Source organism: Mizuhopecten yessoensis, unplaced genomic scaffold (assembly GCF_002113885.1).
Source record: "Mizuhopecten yessoensis strain PY_sf001 unplaced genomic scaffold, ASM211388v2 scaffold2369, whole genome shotgun sequence".
Classification (NCBI taxonomy): domain Eukaryota; kingdom Metazoa; phylum Mollusca; class Bivalvia; order Pectinida; family Pectinidae; genus Mizuhopecten; species Mizuhopecten yessoensis.
In genome coordinates, this window is record NW_018404512.1 from 1,296,106 (window position 1) to 1,312,538 (window position 16,433).

Consider the following 16,433-nt stretch of genomic DNA (forward strand, 5'->3'; position numbering starts at 1 on the left):
AAGTTGAAAAGGTGTTCTTTATTCGGAAAAAAAGGAAAACTGTTAGACATGTAACTGACGGTCTAAATATTTTATATCATGAAGCGCTACAAGACCTTTTCATGAATGATCAAAAGTATACAGAATCGAGGGTCTCACCTCAACTGGAATAGCCCAAAGTATACAGAATCGAGGGAGCCACACCTCAACTGGAATGGTCCAAAGTATACAGAATCGAAGGTCTCACCTCAACTTGAATGGTCCAAAGTAAAACTAATCGAGGGACTCACCTCAACTGGAATTATCCAAAGTATACAGAATCGAAGGTCTCACCTCAACTGGAATGGTCCAAAGTATACAGAATCGGGGGACCCACACCTCAGCTGGAATGGTCCAAAGTATACAGAATCGAGGGTCTCACCTCAACTGGAATTATCCAAAGTATACAGAATCGAAGGTCTCACCTCAACTGGAATGGTCCAAAGTATACAGAATCGAGGGAGCCACACCTCAACTGGAATGATGCAAATTATACAGAATCGAGGGACCCGCACCTCAACTGGAATGGTCCAAAGTATACAGAATCGAGGGAGCCACACCTCAACTGGAATGATCCAAAGTATACAGAATAGAGGGTCTCAGCTCAAGTGGAATGGTCCAAAGTATACAGAATCGAGGAACTCGCACCTCAACTGGAATGGTCCAAAGTATACAGAATCGAGGGAGCCACCCCTCAACTGGAATGGTCCAAAGTATACAGAATCGAAGGTCTCACCTCAACTGGAATGGTCCAAAGTATACAGAATCGGGGGACCCGCACCTCAACTGGAATGGTCCAAAGTATACAGATTCGAGGGACCCGCACCTCAACTGGAATGGTCCAAAGAATACAGAATCGAGGGAGCCACACCTCAACTGGAATGATGCAAATTATACAGAATCGAGGGACCCGCACCTCAACTGGAATGGTCCAAAGTATACAGAATCGAGGGACTCGCACCTCAACTGGAATGGTCCAAAGATGTCTATAGATACTATGGAAGAGACCTCGCCGATCAATGGTCAAAACGAGGGCATGTTTAATTAGGAGCTTAGTATAAAAAATAAGAATAAAAAGTATGTTTTACTTGACCTAGCTATCCAAACAACACTAATGATCTTAGCGATGATTATGTACTTGTGGCAACATCAAAAAAGTTTACATGTAACATTCCTACCTATATATTTTAAAAATTTTGAAAGACAAAAAAATAGCTTATTGAACTTTGTATTGCAAAAGTGCCTCGTACGGACCTGCTTTGTTTGTAAAGGATTCCAAAATTTCACAAGACCTTATAAACGTTTTATAAGGTATACTACAGAGTGCGAACTTCCATCTTTTCTACCATAATTATCAGAGCTGTATTCGTGCTGGACGCTGTGTGCTACAGGAACAAACGTTAATGTGTAGACCTCAAAACATCGTTTGATTAATCTTAAGCATTCTCTTCTCAAAAATTGTTCTTCTATCAGATTATTTCTCTTCACCATTCTTTACAGTACCATGCCATAGACTTAAGTGAGGAAGCATTCGTTCTGTCATAAGAACTTTCTTTTAAAGGAAGGCAAACTGTGATGTGATTAATTGATTGTAATCGAAATTGGACCATTTCTTGTTGAAGGGGGGGGGGGGGGGGGGAGGCAAAAATGAAAATAAACAGGTAACACTTCCTGCTGTGTAGATTTTTCAAAGTTTCTAACGCCACTGATATACGTAGTGTAAGGGAAGGGATCAGAGAGAGACGATGCGTAGTTAAGGCTACACATATAATACACAACACAGTGACAGGTGTATACCTGTACCTCCACTACAGTATACGTTACATGTGTATCCGCCTCTGACATTAGATTACATACAGCCATTATAGGCTGGAATTTTAAATGGTATGTAATGACTCGCTAATTATTACTTAACTGATAACAGAGTTCAAAGTATTATTTCGTGATGACAATATTCAAAAGGTGCATGTTAAAACCATGGAAAGAGTGGCAAACATATTAATATCAGTTTAACAAACGTATTAAAATCAGTTTGTTCTCAGTATACACTGTCTTTTTACATCATATAGACCCATTTTACATTCAGTTTTAAAAACTGATCAATAGTTAGTTGATCGTTCATTTCCTATAGAACCTGATTTCAATTTTCGTTTTGTGTATAGACATTATGGATCATTTATACTTTGCAACAAGCAAGGGATATCAGTTTATTAACGTTCATGACTACATAAATCCCTATGAACATTTATCAGAGCTACATTGCCATAGTTATCGCTATACACCAATGATCTACGATGTTAGAACGGTCGGTATGACTAACTCACATCGTGGTGATCAGTCTATACCAACGTCAGACGAATTAAATACACGTTCTGAGGTTTTAGATTCTGTAAACACGCGGCGGGTTTGATAACACGTAACAAATCTTAACAGTCTAGTTATTAAATAACAGCATCGATTTCTTCTTACTAGATTAACTTTTTTAATTATAAAATCCAACGGAACAGGACTCGAAACTAATCCGCTTTTCTCAGATAACCGATCGAACATTTATTTCAAAGTTTTATTGTTTAATGGAAACTGCATCAATCTGATTTGAATATTGCAGCTTTTTCTCTATCGCATCCTTAGGACGGTTTTCTAATATCAGCCACCAAACAAAGTATTACTGAATGTTAACCACCAAACAAACCGTTACTGAATGTTAACCACCAAACAAAGTATTACTGAATGTTAACAACAAACAAAGTATTTATGAATGTTAACAACCAAACAAAGTGTTACTAAATGTTAACAACCAAACAAACAGTTACTGAATGTTAACAACCAAACAAACAGTTACTGTATGTTAACAGCCAAACAAAGTATTACTGAATGTTAACAACCAAACAAAAGTTACTGTATGTTAACAACCAAACAAACAGTTACTGAATGTTAACAACCAAACAAAGTATTACTGAATGTTAACATCAAACAAAGTGTTACTAAATGTTAACAACCAAACAAACAGTTACTGAATGTTAACAACCAAACAAAGTATTACTGAATGTTAACATCAAACAAAGTGTTACTAAATGTTAACAACAAACAAAGTGTTACTGAATGTTAACAACCAAACAAAGTGTTACTGAATGTTAACAACCAAACAAAGTGCTACTAAATGTTAACAACAAACAAAGTGTTACTGAATGTTAACAACCAAACAAAGTGTTACTGAATGTTAACAACCAAACAAAGTGTTACTGAATGTTAACAACCAAACAAAGTGTTACTAAATGTTAACAACCAAACAAACTGTTACTGAATGTTAACAACAAACAAAGTATTACTGAATGTTAACCACCAAACTAACTGTTACTGATTGTCAAACACTATCAGCAAAAACAATAACAGCAAACTCCAAACGAAACATTGCTGAAGGTTAAATAATAAACAAACCTTACCAACGGTTTAACAGCGAACAGGAGTTTATCCACAAGACAAGTCAATGGTTACTAAGTTAGCATCAATGCAGCGAAGAAAACTAAAGGTTTTACCAAATGTCATTTAATGGTAATAAACAAAACATTTAGCTATCAAATATAGCGGATGAATGACAAATTAATGTACCTGATATCCAGTCACCAATATATCATTAGATGGTTGAAGATTACATCCAAACAGAATGGACTGGAATTTGAATGTTTTGTAGAATTACTCACTAATTGATTAATAATTATCTAATGATAACCATTGCACTATACAATTTATTTATTGTATAATATATTGTATGTCCAGTTAGATGTCTAAGACATTCGGTAAGGATAATGTACTATGGACGATCCATCATTAGTTAAATCATCGCACTGTCTTTCACAAGGATAACATGTTAAAACATCGACGAAGTGTCTGTGTCATTACAGTGCCACGGTAATATATGTGATGTCGTTAAATGCCTAACTGACATAATATGAAAATAACTAAAAGGGTTCAATCCTGACTTTGACCTGTATGTGTTGAGACCCATGGCTGGAATTTAAATTATGGAAGTGTTTAAGAGATCAGGATGTTTACGTTTTGGTATTTTTCACGAATACTGAGATATAAATGTCTTGCATTTCACGCGAATACGAGGGTATTAATGCGTGGAATTTCACACAAATATTAGGATATAAACATCCGGTATTTCACACGGATACTTGGATACCAATGTCTTGTATTTCACACAAATACTAGGATACCAATGTCTGGTATTTCACACGAATACTTGGATATCAAAGTCTGGTATTTCACACGAATACCTGGATATAAATGTTTGGTATTTCACACGAATACTTGGATATAAATGTTTGGTATTTCACAAAAATACTTGGGTATCAATGTCTGGTATTTCACATGAATACTTGGATATTAATGTCTGGTATTTCACACGAATACTTGGATAGCAATGTCTGGTATTTCATACGAATACTTGGATATCAATGTCTGGTATTTCACAGGAATACTTGGATATCAATGTCTGGTATATCACACGAATACTTGGATAGCAATGTCTGGTATTTCACAAGAATACTAGGATATCAATGTTTGCTATTTCACACGAATACAAGGATATCAATGTCTGGTATTTCACAAGAATACTAAGATACCAATGTCTGGTATTTCACACAAATACTTGGATATCAATGTCTGGTATTTCACAAGAATACTAGGATATCAATGTTTGGTATTTACAAGAATACTAGTATATCAATGACTGGTATTTCACAAGAATACTTGGATATCAATGACTGGTATTTCACACGAATACTTGGATATCAATGTCTGGTATTTCATACGAATACTTGATATAAATGTCTTGTATTTTTCACGAATACTTGGATATCAATGACTGGTATTTCACAAGAATACTTGGATATCAATGACTGGTATTTCACAAGAATACTTGGGTATCAATGACTGGTATTTCACACGAATACTTGGATATCAATGTCTGGTATTTCACTCGAATACTTGGATAGCAATGTCTGGTATTTCATACGAATACTTGGATATCAATGTCTGGTATTTCATACGAATACTTGATATAAATGTCTGGTATTTTTCACGAATACTTGGATATCAATGACTGGTATTTCACAAGAATACTTGGATATCAATGACTGGTATTTCACACGAATACTTGGATATCAATGTCTGGTATTTCACACGAATACTTAGATATCAATGTCTGGTATTTCACAAGAATACTTGGATATCAATGACGGGTATTTCACGAGAATACTTGGATATTAATGTCTGGTATTTCACAAGAATACTAGGATATCAATGTTTGGTATTTCACATGAATACTTCGAAATTAATGTCTGGTATTTCACATGAATACTTGGATGTCTATAACTGGTATTTCACGAGAATACTTGTATATCAATGTCTGGTATTTCACGAGAATACTAGGATATCAATGTCTGGTATTTCACACGAATACTTGGATATCAATGTCTGGTATTTCACGAGAATACAAGGAAATCAATGTTTATTATTTCACAAGAATACTTGGATATCAATAACTGGTATTTCACGAGAATACTAGGATATCAATGTCTGGTATTTCACACGAATACCTGGATATCAATGTCTGGTATTTCACGAAAATACTAGGAAATCAATGTTTGTTAATTCACAAGAATACTTGGATATCAATAACTGGTATTTCACCAGAATACTTTGATATCAATGCCTGGTATTTCACGAGAATACTTGGATATCAATGTCTGGTATTTCACACGAATACTTGGATATCAATGTCTGTTATTTCACATAGATACTTTGAAATTAATGTCTGGTATTTCATATGAATACTTGGATATTAATGTCTGGTTTTTCACACGAATACTAGGATATCAATGTCTGATATTTTACATGAATACTTGGATATCAATGTCTGGTATTTCACAAGAATACTTGGATATAAATATTGTTTCACAAGAATACTTGTATATCAATGTCTGGTATTTCACGAGAATACTAGGATATCAATGTCTGGTATTTAACACGAATGCTTGGATATCAATGTCTGGTATTTCACGAGAATGCTTGGATATCAATGTCTGGTATTTCACGAAAATACTAGGAAATCAATGTTTGTTAATTCAGAAGGATACTTGGATATCAATAACTGGTATTTCACCAGAATACTTTGATATCAATGCCTGGTATTTCACGAGAATACTTGGATATCAATGTCTGGTATTTCAAAAGAATACTTGGATATAAATATTGTTTCACAAGAATACTTGTATATCAATGTCTAGTATTTCACGAGAATACTAGGATATCAATGTCTGGTATTTTACATGAATACTTGGATATCAATGTCTGGTTTTCACAAAAATACTAGGAAATAAATATTGTTTCACAACAATACAAGGATAGCAATGCCTGGTATTTCACAAGAATACTTGGATATCAATAACTGGTATTTCACGAGAATACTAGGATATCAATGTCTGGTATTTCACATGAATACTTGGATATTAATGTCTGGTTTTTCACACGAATACTAGGATATCAATGTCTGGTATTTTACATGAATACTTGGATATCAATGTCTGGTTTTCACAAAAATACTAGGAAATAAATATTGTTTCACAACAATACAAGGATAGCAATGCCTGGTATTTCACAAGAATACTTGGATATCAATTGCTGGTATTTCACAAGAATATTTGGATATCAATGGCTGGTATTTCACAAGAATACTAGGCTATCAATGTCTGGTATTTCATAAGAATAGTTGGATATCAATGGCTGGTATTTCACAAGAATACTAGGATATCAATGGCTGGTATTTCACAAGAATACTTGGAAATAAATATTGTTTCACAGCAATACAAGGATAGCAATGCCTGGTATTTCACAGGAATACATGGATATCAATGTCTGGTATTTCACAACAATACTAGCATAAATATAAAATGCTAATTATCTCAGGTTAATTTAGCATGGTAAGTTTTACAGATTAAATAAAAATCAAAATTATTACAGGTTATTATATAATAGTAATAAAACAGGTAAATATAACATGGTAATTATTACAATATACCTATATGTATAGTGATTGCTATTACAGGTAAATATAACATGGTAATTAGTACAGTATACCAATATGTATATTGGTAGCTATAACAGGTAAATATAAAATGGTAATTAGTACAGTATACCTATATGTATAGTGATTGCTATTACAGGTAAATATAACATGGTAATTGTTACAGTATACCTATATGTATAGTGGTAGCCATTACAGGTAAATATAACATGGTTATTATCACAGTATACCTATATGTATAGTGATTGCTATAACAGGTAAATATAACATGGTTATTATTACAGTATACCTATATGTATAGTGATTGCTATAACAGGTAAATATAACATGGTAATTATTACAGTATACCTATATGTATAGTGATAGCTATAACAGGTAAATATAACATGGTTATTATTACAGTATACCTATATGTATAGTGATTGCTATTACAGGTAAATATATATTGGCAAATAATACAGGTATTCATATTGTGGCTGTTATTACGAGTAAATATGAACCTTACCTGATTACTCTGACATATCTCCCTAAACTGACAGTCATCAGGAACCATGTACACTCCTCAGGTCCATCATATACATGCTGTTTTTCTCCAACAAAATGACGTCCTACGTCAAGTTCACATAGCGTTTTAAACATACAATACTTTCCCTGTGTACTCAGCCGTATCCCCTTCGGGATATTTAAGTGCTTAATTGACTAAGTCGCAAAGCACTTGATTTCGACCAAAGTGGCCTGGACGAAGCCTTGACATAAACTATGAAGGATTGAGATTGTTATAACACAATAGTGCTAGGTTTGTAAATAAATGGGTTTCGGTATATTGTTCAAGTTGTTCAGTGCTATAACGCATACTACAGGTTAATGTTTGTGACATCTAGACGTTTATTATCTTTGGCCGTATTGGTCATACTCAAAGGAATATTGGTAACTTCACGTTACAAATGTCGCGGTGTTATTTTAAGATTACTAAATATTTTGTTAGTAACACGCCAATATTGTAACAAAATCGTCAAACTATGCCTCAAGCTGACCCTTATACAGCTGTCCTTAAGTTCAGTTTATAATATATATTTATTATATTCCCTGCGCTTATAAATGGTCTGCTTAGAACAGAACTGTCATTCCTGGCCACCCCCCTTTGTACAACCTTTTGGACATTTACTGTAAACCATTATTACCGGAGGTCGTGACGTTACTGATTCTTTCTACAACATCAATTAAAGCTACAATAATTTGACAAACTCGTTAAAAGAACCATTTAGCTTTATTGACATATAGCTATTCCCTGTCATTCCGGAGTACGTGAAGCGTTAATCAAACAACTATTTCCGAGTCCTTTCTTGTGCGCTCCCATATAGATAGAGCGTCATTAGCCGCACCTTGGTGTGATAGGGCGACGAACATTGTAGGTAGACCAACTGTCGACGGATCAATCAATGGGAACAGCCTTAGCGAGTATACTCAGACATCGTTTTATACTCCCAACACTTACTATGTTTCCAATGTTCTGGAACAACTCTCCATTGTGTACTCGGTTGATACTGCTTTGTCATTAAACGGATTGAGAAGTAGTAATATTAGATGTGTTTGTGCACTTGTAAATAACAGGCTTTTGGGTATCGATATAATTCCCTTGTTCACCGAAGCTGATGTCCAATTATTTTGGTGAAACCAGTGTGCCGAAGTCGGCCCGACCTTGATTTTATCAACTTTTATTTTACAATTCAATTTACAACTAAACGTGCCCCCATCACGAACAAATTTATAGTGTTCATGCACAGGGGTTGTGTAGGTTTAAGGTAAATAGATATTACATCTGGCCGTCAAAAACCATAATAAAATCAATATCAAATATTAAGACAATATAGAGTCTATACACACGGACGATAACTGTCCTAAAACAAGGAAAATAACGCCAATTCACAACGATAAAATAGCGTCAAAACACAAGGCAAGATAGTGTCAACACTCAAAGGCAAAATAGCGTCAACACACATAGACAAAATAGCGTCAAAGCATAAGACAAAATAGCGTCAAAACACAAACCAAATAGTGTAACAACACAAGACAAAATAGCGTCAAAACACAAACCAAATAGTGTAAAAATCCAAGACAAAATAGCGTCAAAACACAAACCAAATAGTGTAAAAACAAAAGACAAATTAGCGTCAAAACACTAGACAAGATAGCGTCATCACTCAATGATAAAAATAGCATCAACACAAGGAAAGATAGCGTCAACACAAGGAAAGATAGCGTCAACACACAAGGCAGATGTTGTAAGTTAGTAAGTAATAAACAAAGAGATACGACTGATGTGGTAAGTAATAAACAAATGGACGGACAGATGTGGTAAGTAATAAACAAATGGACGGACAGACGTGGTGAGAAATAAACAAATTGATGCGACAAATGCTGTAAGTAATAAACAAAGGGATGCGACAGATGTTGTCAATAAGAAACAAAAGGATGCGACAGACGTGGTAAGTAATAAACAAAGGGATATGACACATGTGGTAAGTAATAAGCAAAGGGATGCGACAGATGTGGTAAGTAGTAAATAAAGTGATGTGACAGATGTGGTAAGTAATAGATAAAGGGATACGACAGATGTGATAAATAATAAACAAATGGACGGACAGATGTGGTGAGTAATAAACAAAGGGATGCGACATATGTGATAAGTAATAAACAAATGGACGGACAGATGTAGTAAGTAATAAATAAAGTGATGTGACAGATGTGGTAAGTTATAAATAAATGGTAGGACAGATGTGGTAGGTCATAAACAAATGGACGAACAGATGTGGTAAGTAATAAACAAAATGGTCGGACAGATGTGGTAAGTCATAAACAAATGGACGGACAGATGTGGTAAGTAATAAACAAATGGACGGACAGACGTGGTGAGAAATAAACAAATTGATGCGACAAATGCTGTAAGTAATAAACAAAGGGATGCGACAGATGTTGTCAATAAGAAACAAAAGGATGCGACAGACGTGGTAAGTAATAAACAAAGGGATATGACACATGTGGTAAGTAATAAGCAAAGGGATGCGACAGATGTGGTAAGTAGTAAATAAAGTGATGTGACAGATGTGGTAAGTAATAGATAAAGGGATACGACAGATGTGATAAATAATAAACAAATGGACGGACAGATGTGGTGAGTAATAAACAAAGGGATGCGACATATGTGATAAGTAATAAACAAATGGACGGACAGATGTAGTAAGTAATAAATAAAGGGATGTGACAGATGTGGTAAGTAATAAAAAAAATGGTCGGACAGATGTGGTAAGTAATAAACAAATGGACGGACAGATGTGGTAAGTAATAAGCAAAGGGATGCGACAGATGTGGTAAGTAGTAAATAAAGTGATGTGACAGATGTTGTAAGTAATAGATAAAGGGATACGACAGATGTGATAAATAATAAACAAATGGACGGACAGATGTGGTAAGTAATAAACAAACGGATGCGACAGATGTGATAAGTAATAAACAAATGGACGGACAGATGTGGTAAGTAATAAACAAATGGACGGACAAATGTAGTAAGTAATAAATAAAGGGATACGACAGATGTGGTTAGTTATAAACAAAGGGATGCGACAGATGTGGTAAGTCACAAACAAAGGGATGTGCCAGATGTTGTAAGGAATAAACAAAGGGATGCGACAGATGTGGTAAGTAATAAACAAAGGGGAAGTAACAGATGTTGTAAATAAGAAACAAAAGGATGCGACAGATGTGGTAAGTAATAAACAAAAGGATGCGACAGCTGTGGTAAGTAATAAACAAAGGGATGCGACAGATGTTGTCAGTAATAAACAAATGGATTCGACAGATGTGGTAAGTAATAAACAAAGGGATGCGACAGATTTTGTAAGTAATAAACAACGGGATGTGATAGATGTTGTAAGTAATAAACAAAGGGATGCGACAGAGGTTGTAAGTAAAAAACAAAAGGATGCGACAGATGTTGTAAGTAAGAAACAAAAGAATGCGACAGATGTGGTAAGGAATAAACAAAGGGATGCGATAGATGTTGTAAGTAATAAACAAAGGGATGTGATAGATGTTGTTAGTAATAAACAAAGGGATGCGACAGATGTGGTAAGTAATAAACAAACGGATGTGATAGATGTTGTTAGTAATAAACAAATGGACGCACAGATGTGGTTAGTAATAAACAAAGGGATGTGACAAATGTGGTAAGCAATAAACAAAGTGATGCGACAAACTTTGTAAGTAATAAACAAAGTAATGTGACAGATGTGGTAAGTAAGAAACAAAAGGATGCGACAGATTTGGTTAGTAATAAACAAAGGGATGCGACAGATGTTGTAAGTAATAAACAAAGGGATGCGATAGATGTTGTAGGTAATAAACAAAGGGATGTGATAGATGTTGTAAGTAATAAACAAAGGGATGTGACAGATGTTGTAAGTAATAAACAAAGGGATGGGACAGATGTTGTAAATACGAAACAAAAGGATGCGACAGCTGTGGCATGTAATAAACAAAGGGATGCGACAGCTGTTGTCAATAAGAAACAAAAGGATGCGACAGATGTGGTAAGTAATAAACAAAGTGATGCGACATATGTGGTAAGTAATAAACAAAGGGACGGACAGATGTGGTAAGTAATAAACAAAGGGAAGTGACAGATGTTGTCAATAAGAAACAAAAGGATGCGACAGATGTGGTAAGTAATAAACAAAGTGATGCGACATATGTGGTAAGTAATACACAAAGGGATTCGACAGATGTTGTTAGTAATAAACAAAGGGATATGACAGATGTTGTAAGAAATAAACAAAGGGATGTGACAGATGTTGTAGGTAAGAAACAAAAGGATTTGACAGATGTTGTAAGTAATAAACAAAGGGATGTGACAGATGTTGTAAGTAATAAACAAAGGGAAGTGACAGATGTTGTAAGTAAGAAACAAAAAAATGCGACAGATGTGGTAAGTAATAAACAAAGGGAAGTGACAGATGTTGTAAATAAGAAACAAAAGGATTCGACAGCTGTGGTAAGTAATAAACAAAGTGATGCGACATATGTGGTAAGTAATAAACAAAGGGATTCGACAGATGTTGTTAGTAATAAACAAAGTGATGCAACAGATGTGGTGAGTAATACACAAAGGGATTCGACAGATGTTGTTAGTAATGCACAAAGTGATGAAACATATGTGGTAAGTAATACACAAAGGGACGGACAGATGTGGTAAGTAATAAACAAAGAGATGAGACAGATGTTGTAAGAAATAAACAAAGGGATGCGACAGATGTGGTAAGTAAGAAACAAAGTGATGAGACAAATGTTGTAAGTAAGAAACAAAGGAACGGACAGATGTGGTAAGTAATATACAAAGGGACGGACAAATGTGGTAAGTAATAAACAAAGGAATGCGACAAACGTGGTAAGCGTTTCCCTCACCCCATGTGGCATCAGCCGAACCTCCGATTATTTCAAGATACTAGCAAAAGGCGTCATCAAACTCACTCGACTGCGCTCGGATTGTTTATGGCATATCGGCGGCAGAGGGAGGACATAAATGAATCAATTTACACTGGATTTCATAATGGAAGTGATGTAAGAAAATATGCCGATCAACGACGATTCTCAACATCACTCAGCCCACCACCAAAATTTGAGGTAACATAGAGCCACCATGGTGCTTGGGTGGAAGGTTTAATGTTTGGTTTGGTGCTTGTTAAACGAGATAGAAAATGTCCTGATTTTCTTACCTCGCTGCATCCCCAATACTCCAGGGGTTACACTTACTTTCGCTCTCAGCACCCCCGGAATATGTCATAGCAAAATTGAAGGCAAAAATATAGTTGTTTGATTGGTCTCAGGTAATAAAACCTGACCAATCGCTAGGCCGATACCTGTCCTTTGAAGATTACAAAGGAGCGACACCCAACTGCAAAGTAAGTCAATGTTTACCTTTACACGACCGCGAGATTGTTTTGATGTACATCAAAGGATCGAACTTTTCTGCTTGTCACGTCAACAAGGAAGCACACACTTAGCCTTCAGTTTTGCTACGACATATTTCAGGGGTGCAGAGAGCGAAAGTGAGAGTAACCCCTGGAGTATTGGGGATGACCTCGCTGGAGGATGAAGTTTTTATTCTCCAACAGTCCATGACTGATGATACTAAGAAATTGTCATTTAGACAGTCGAGAGAAGCACATGTAATTGATTATGGCTGAAACATTTAGATCTAAATAAAAACTCATAAAAGGGTAAGCATTGAAATCCCTATGCTGCAACTAAAACCCTTATAGTAAAATGGGCTTTTCTAAAGGACTATGACGAGAGGTTGTGGGTTTAAAACACATTTCTAAATGATACAGACTATAGGAAACAAAAAGCCTAAGACGAAAGACGAGATAGCCATGTTTCCGAAATTGAAAACTGCAGTGCTGTGGATGACATTGAATTTCAGCTATAGCCCCCTAAAGATGGTACGGTCAGCGTCAACATAAACTTCGTGATTATTCCTATTTAAAAAGCCGGATAAAAGGTAGGTCGTGAGATATGTGAATTGAATATACATTGTATTGAACGTTAGTTATCAAATAAGACGTATCGAATCTAACTAGTTCGAAATAAGGCATTAAGGCTTATGTCTTAAAAAGGATTCATCAAAATTATGACAAATCTATTATATTTGTAACCAATCGCATGACACCTTATTTTATTTTTATTCAATTTAAAATATCTTGTACAGGTTGTTGATACTTATATTAACTTAAAACGAAGATGGTAACCGCCAGTCGGAACCACAAAAATTATCATTAAATATCGCCGAACTGCTTTTCTATGCAAATAAATGATCTTAAGAAAATGTGACATTTTATAAGATACATGTATAATGCTTGATAAACTGCGCTTGGCGAGTTCAAAACGTCGTTAGTTGGAAATATCATTGTTTATACATGTAACACCTCAAGGTAATATAATTATGCACACACATTAAATGTTCCATAAAGGTCACGCTTTATAAAGATCATAGAAAACCTGAAGTCACCTTGCCCTCAGTTTTTCATTTACATATTATTAAATGACGGTACCAGAACCGGGTTTTTTTTAGTTTTTATTTGAAGACATCAGCCTTATCTCCCTAGTACAAACTTTACCAAATTCCTTCTGTGTCGTTTTAATAACAAAACGTTAAGTGCAGTATGTCTACATTACATATAACCGGCTATTGCTCTGTTCAGGATATACAAACTCCAGTCGTTATTTGATTTTAGGGTTATCAGCAATCTTCTTATTCCTGAAATTCACAAAAAAATGGAGCGATTTTGACGCATCTCCCCCTCTGTTAAACCGGCTGATTTGACAAATTTAGATTACCCTGTTTTTGGTCCCTAACATCACCTTTGAGTTATAAAAGGATGACACAGCTGTATGGTGCATTGTAATTAATTTGGCATACAGTATGTAAGACCAAATTGTAAAAGTATTCTCAAATGCGTAAAACAGGACCAAGAGATTTTCAATGTTATTGATTTTACTAAATTGTGATATTGCAGTGTCGAACATTTTTTTTCTGCAAACAAAGCAGCAAATAGTTATCAAAGATAAGTAGCGTTAGAACTTTTAAAACTTTATACTGAAAACTTGTATATCTCATAAGTATTAAAATCTGCATATGTTAAATCACTTTGTCTTTGATAGCAAAATATTCATAGCAAAGGGTAACTATTGACAACGTATGAGCTAGTATAGTGTGAGTCGGGACAATGACGACTGTCTATATCAAATTCTGTAAGGTTGTAATCATATTCCAACTATAACAAAATATTGAATTCAAAATAAGCTGCACGATATCACAGTCTAATAATTGGTTACGCGCACAACTTGCACACAAAGAGTACATACAACGTTACATCAGCGTGGACATGTAAACATCATTTACTAATGAAAGGGAGGTAACTCCGTCTGGGATAATACGCTTTCCCCCGTTTGATGCTGGAAAGACATAATTTACAAAGATCGTCGTCGGTATGCTGTTCTATAATACAAGCGGATCACCTCGAATCTGAAGAATGTTTCCATTGCTTACCGTTTTCGGACTAGCAAACCGATTTCTTCTGTAGTCATTTTTTAAAACACCGAAAGGTGAGAAAATTTGATCTTGTTAACACAATTTTACTTTTTTGTTTGGCACATAAACTTTTTAGAGTTTCCATTATATATTTTTGCTGCTAAAAATTGCCTATCCTGTTTTACAATAAAACTAAGTTTCATTCATAAAATCCTACTCAATTTTTTTTTGTAGTCTAGAAGGTCAAAATATATCACAATAACAGAAAGACATCGGAAGATTGAAATCTAACTAGCTCTAAAAAAATACACTAGCTTATCAATCAAAGTCTGATTTCATTCATGAAAACTTGTTCTTAAGCGTATATTAATACGTTTCCTAAGCATTCTAGGAAGTGGAAATCCTTCGCAGCAACCGAACTACAATAGCAGAAATAGCCAGAGTTTATGACTTCCTGGCAGCAGATAGTAAGCTATTCCACGACGCGGCCGAAACCCACCCGAAGCACCAGCTTGTTTACCTCATCACCCTTCAGTTACTCAGCTGTTCAATCAACAGTCTGGTACTGTGACCTTCACGATGGATTGTTAGACCAATTTTAATATTCCAAACTGTCTATACAATTTGGGAGGTTTGTTTGTGTTACAGTAATGTATATAACGGATTCTGTTACAAGAACAATATTGATTCCTTCTTTAAAACATGTTCGAAGCTCTATAAACCCTTTATTTCCAATCAGACATCTTTTCATTAATAAAATCACACATACAATGTATAAATATATAATATCAGTACATTTGGGTTTTTTTCAGTCTAAAACGTGAAAATCTATCACAATAACAGGAGGACAGTGTAAACTTGAAATCTGTGGAAACATCCAACTATTAATAAACCTGTTTTACAATCAAAACATATTTCCGTTGATAAACTGCTTCATATCTTTATATATCAATTCCTACTCAAATTGGACTCGATGCAACTACCAAATGTAACCTGTTTCATTGCCGATGAATTTGAACAGATTAACATTGCCTGTGCGTATGATTTTGCGAAGGGAGATAACATGTTTAAACAAAGAAGATACAATGCACTTGATGAGATTTTTACATGTTTATTGAAGCTACACAAGAAATTGATCAATCAACCAAAAACCGATCAACCAGCAAAATGTTATCAGCTCACGGTTGCTAGCATTAGTGACAAGTCATGTACTGCCCTAGAAATTCTCCCTCCGGCTACCCA

General features: G+C 35.0%; 1 protein-coding gene across 1 annotated transcript in view; it reads right to left on the reverse strand.

Annotated features, from left to right (window-relative positions):
- LOC110445768 (leucine-rich repeat-containing protein 74A-like) overlaps positions 1-7,699 on the reverse strand; it is a 35,429-nt gene extending 27,730 nt beyond the window's left edge. Inside the window, exon 1 of the mRNA XM_021490549.1 lies at positions 7,614-7,699. Coding sequence (XP_021346224.1) covers positions 7,614-7,661 — 48 coding nt within the window. The 5' untranslated portion in view covers positions 7,662-7,699. The remainder of the gene's footprint in view (positions 1-7,613) is intronic.
- Positions 7,700-16,433: the final 8,734 nt, after the last annotated feature.